Below are 746 nucleotides of genomic sequence, written 5' to 3' on the forward strand. Positions count from 1 at the left end.
ACACTACACTACTGCTTAAACACATCAAAATGACAAAGTGGCTGCAGTGTATTATTGGTCAACAGAGGACGTACTGATGTTTGTGCCGGGTGTACTTGAATAGTGGAACTTCAGATTATGCATTTATTGGGAGAAAAGGCACAAACAGTAAGACATGCCTTCTAGCAACCATGGTGCTGTATAGAACTACAAGATGTGGAGGTCTTAATGGCAGAAATGTGTTAACATTGTGTGTTGTGTTTCCTGCAAGTATGTAACCTGGGTTTGTGAGAGAATCCGCAGTCTGATGTGTCAGCACCGTTTGTTTTGAGGGTAGGCAGGTCATACGCAGATAACACCGGGCAACGTTTAAACAAAGTGCTGCTTGTTGTTTCAGTTTGGTTGAAATGTTTGAATGGGAATGATTCGTAAAACAAAGTAAATATGAGGTGGAAAAACACCCCAGAAACATTCATGTAATCTAGCATTGAAGAGTGGGAAAGCTGCTGCTTGGGATCTTTAGCTGCGTGTGTCTTATACCCTGTTTACACTTGTACTGGACCGGTACTGGTGACCTTTGGGTTTAGAATATACTGATACGATCCCACTTTCTGTCCTGACTCTCTTTTCAACACGAGGTCATGACCGATACTGCTGACTGGCCCATCCACATGTAGCTGATTTCTATCGATACACGTAATATTTTACTGCACCGAGACACTCCAGCGCACTGGTTTTCTATGGGGGCTCCGTCACGCTGCGTGCAA

At 43.7% G+C, this 746-nt stretch overlaps 1 protein-coding gene across 1 annotated transcript in view; it reads left to right on the top strand.

Moving 5' to 3' along the window:
- Nucleotides 1–310, top strand: part of LOC121326618 (multidrug resistance-associated protein 5-like) — a 14,786-nt gene extending 14,476 nt beyond the window's left edge. The window contains exon 12 of the mRNA XM_041269943.1: nt 251–310. Coding sequence (XP_041125877.1) covers nt 251–310 — 60 coding nt within the window. The remainder of the gene's footprint in view (nt 1–250) is intronic.
- The last annotated feature ends 436 nt before the right edge of the window (nt 311–746 follow it).

The sequence above is a fragment of the Polyodon spathula genome, chromosome 14, assembly GCF_017654505.1.
Source record: "Polyodon spathula isolate WHYD16114869_AA chromosome 14, ASM1765450v1, whole genome shotgun sequence".
Taxonomy (NCBI): domain Eukaryota; kingdom Metazoa; phylum Chordata; class Actinopteri; order Acipenseriformes; family Polyodontidae; genus Polyodon; species Polyodon spathula.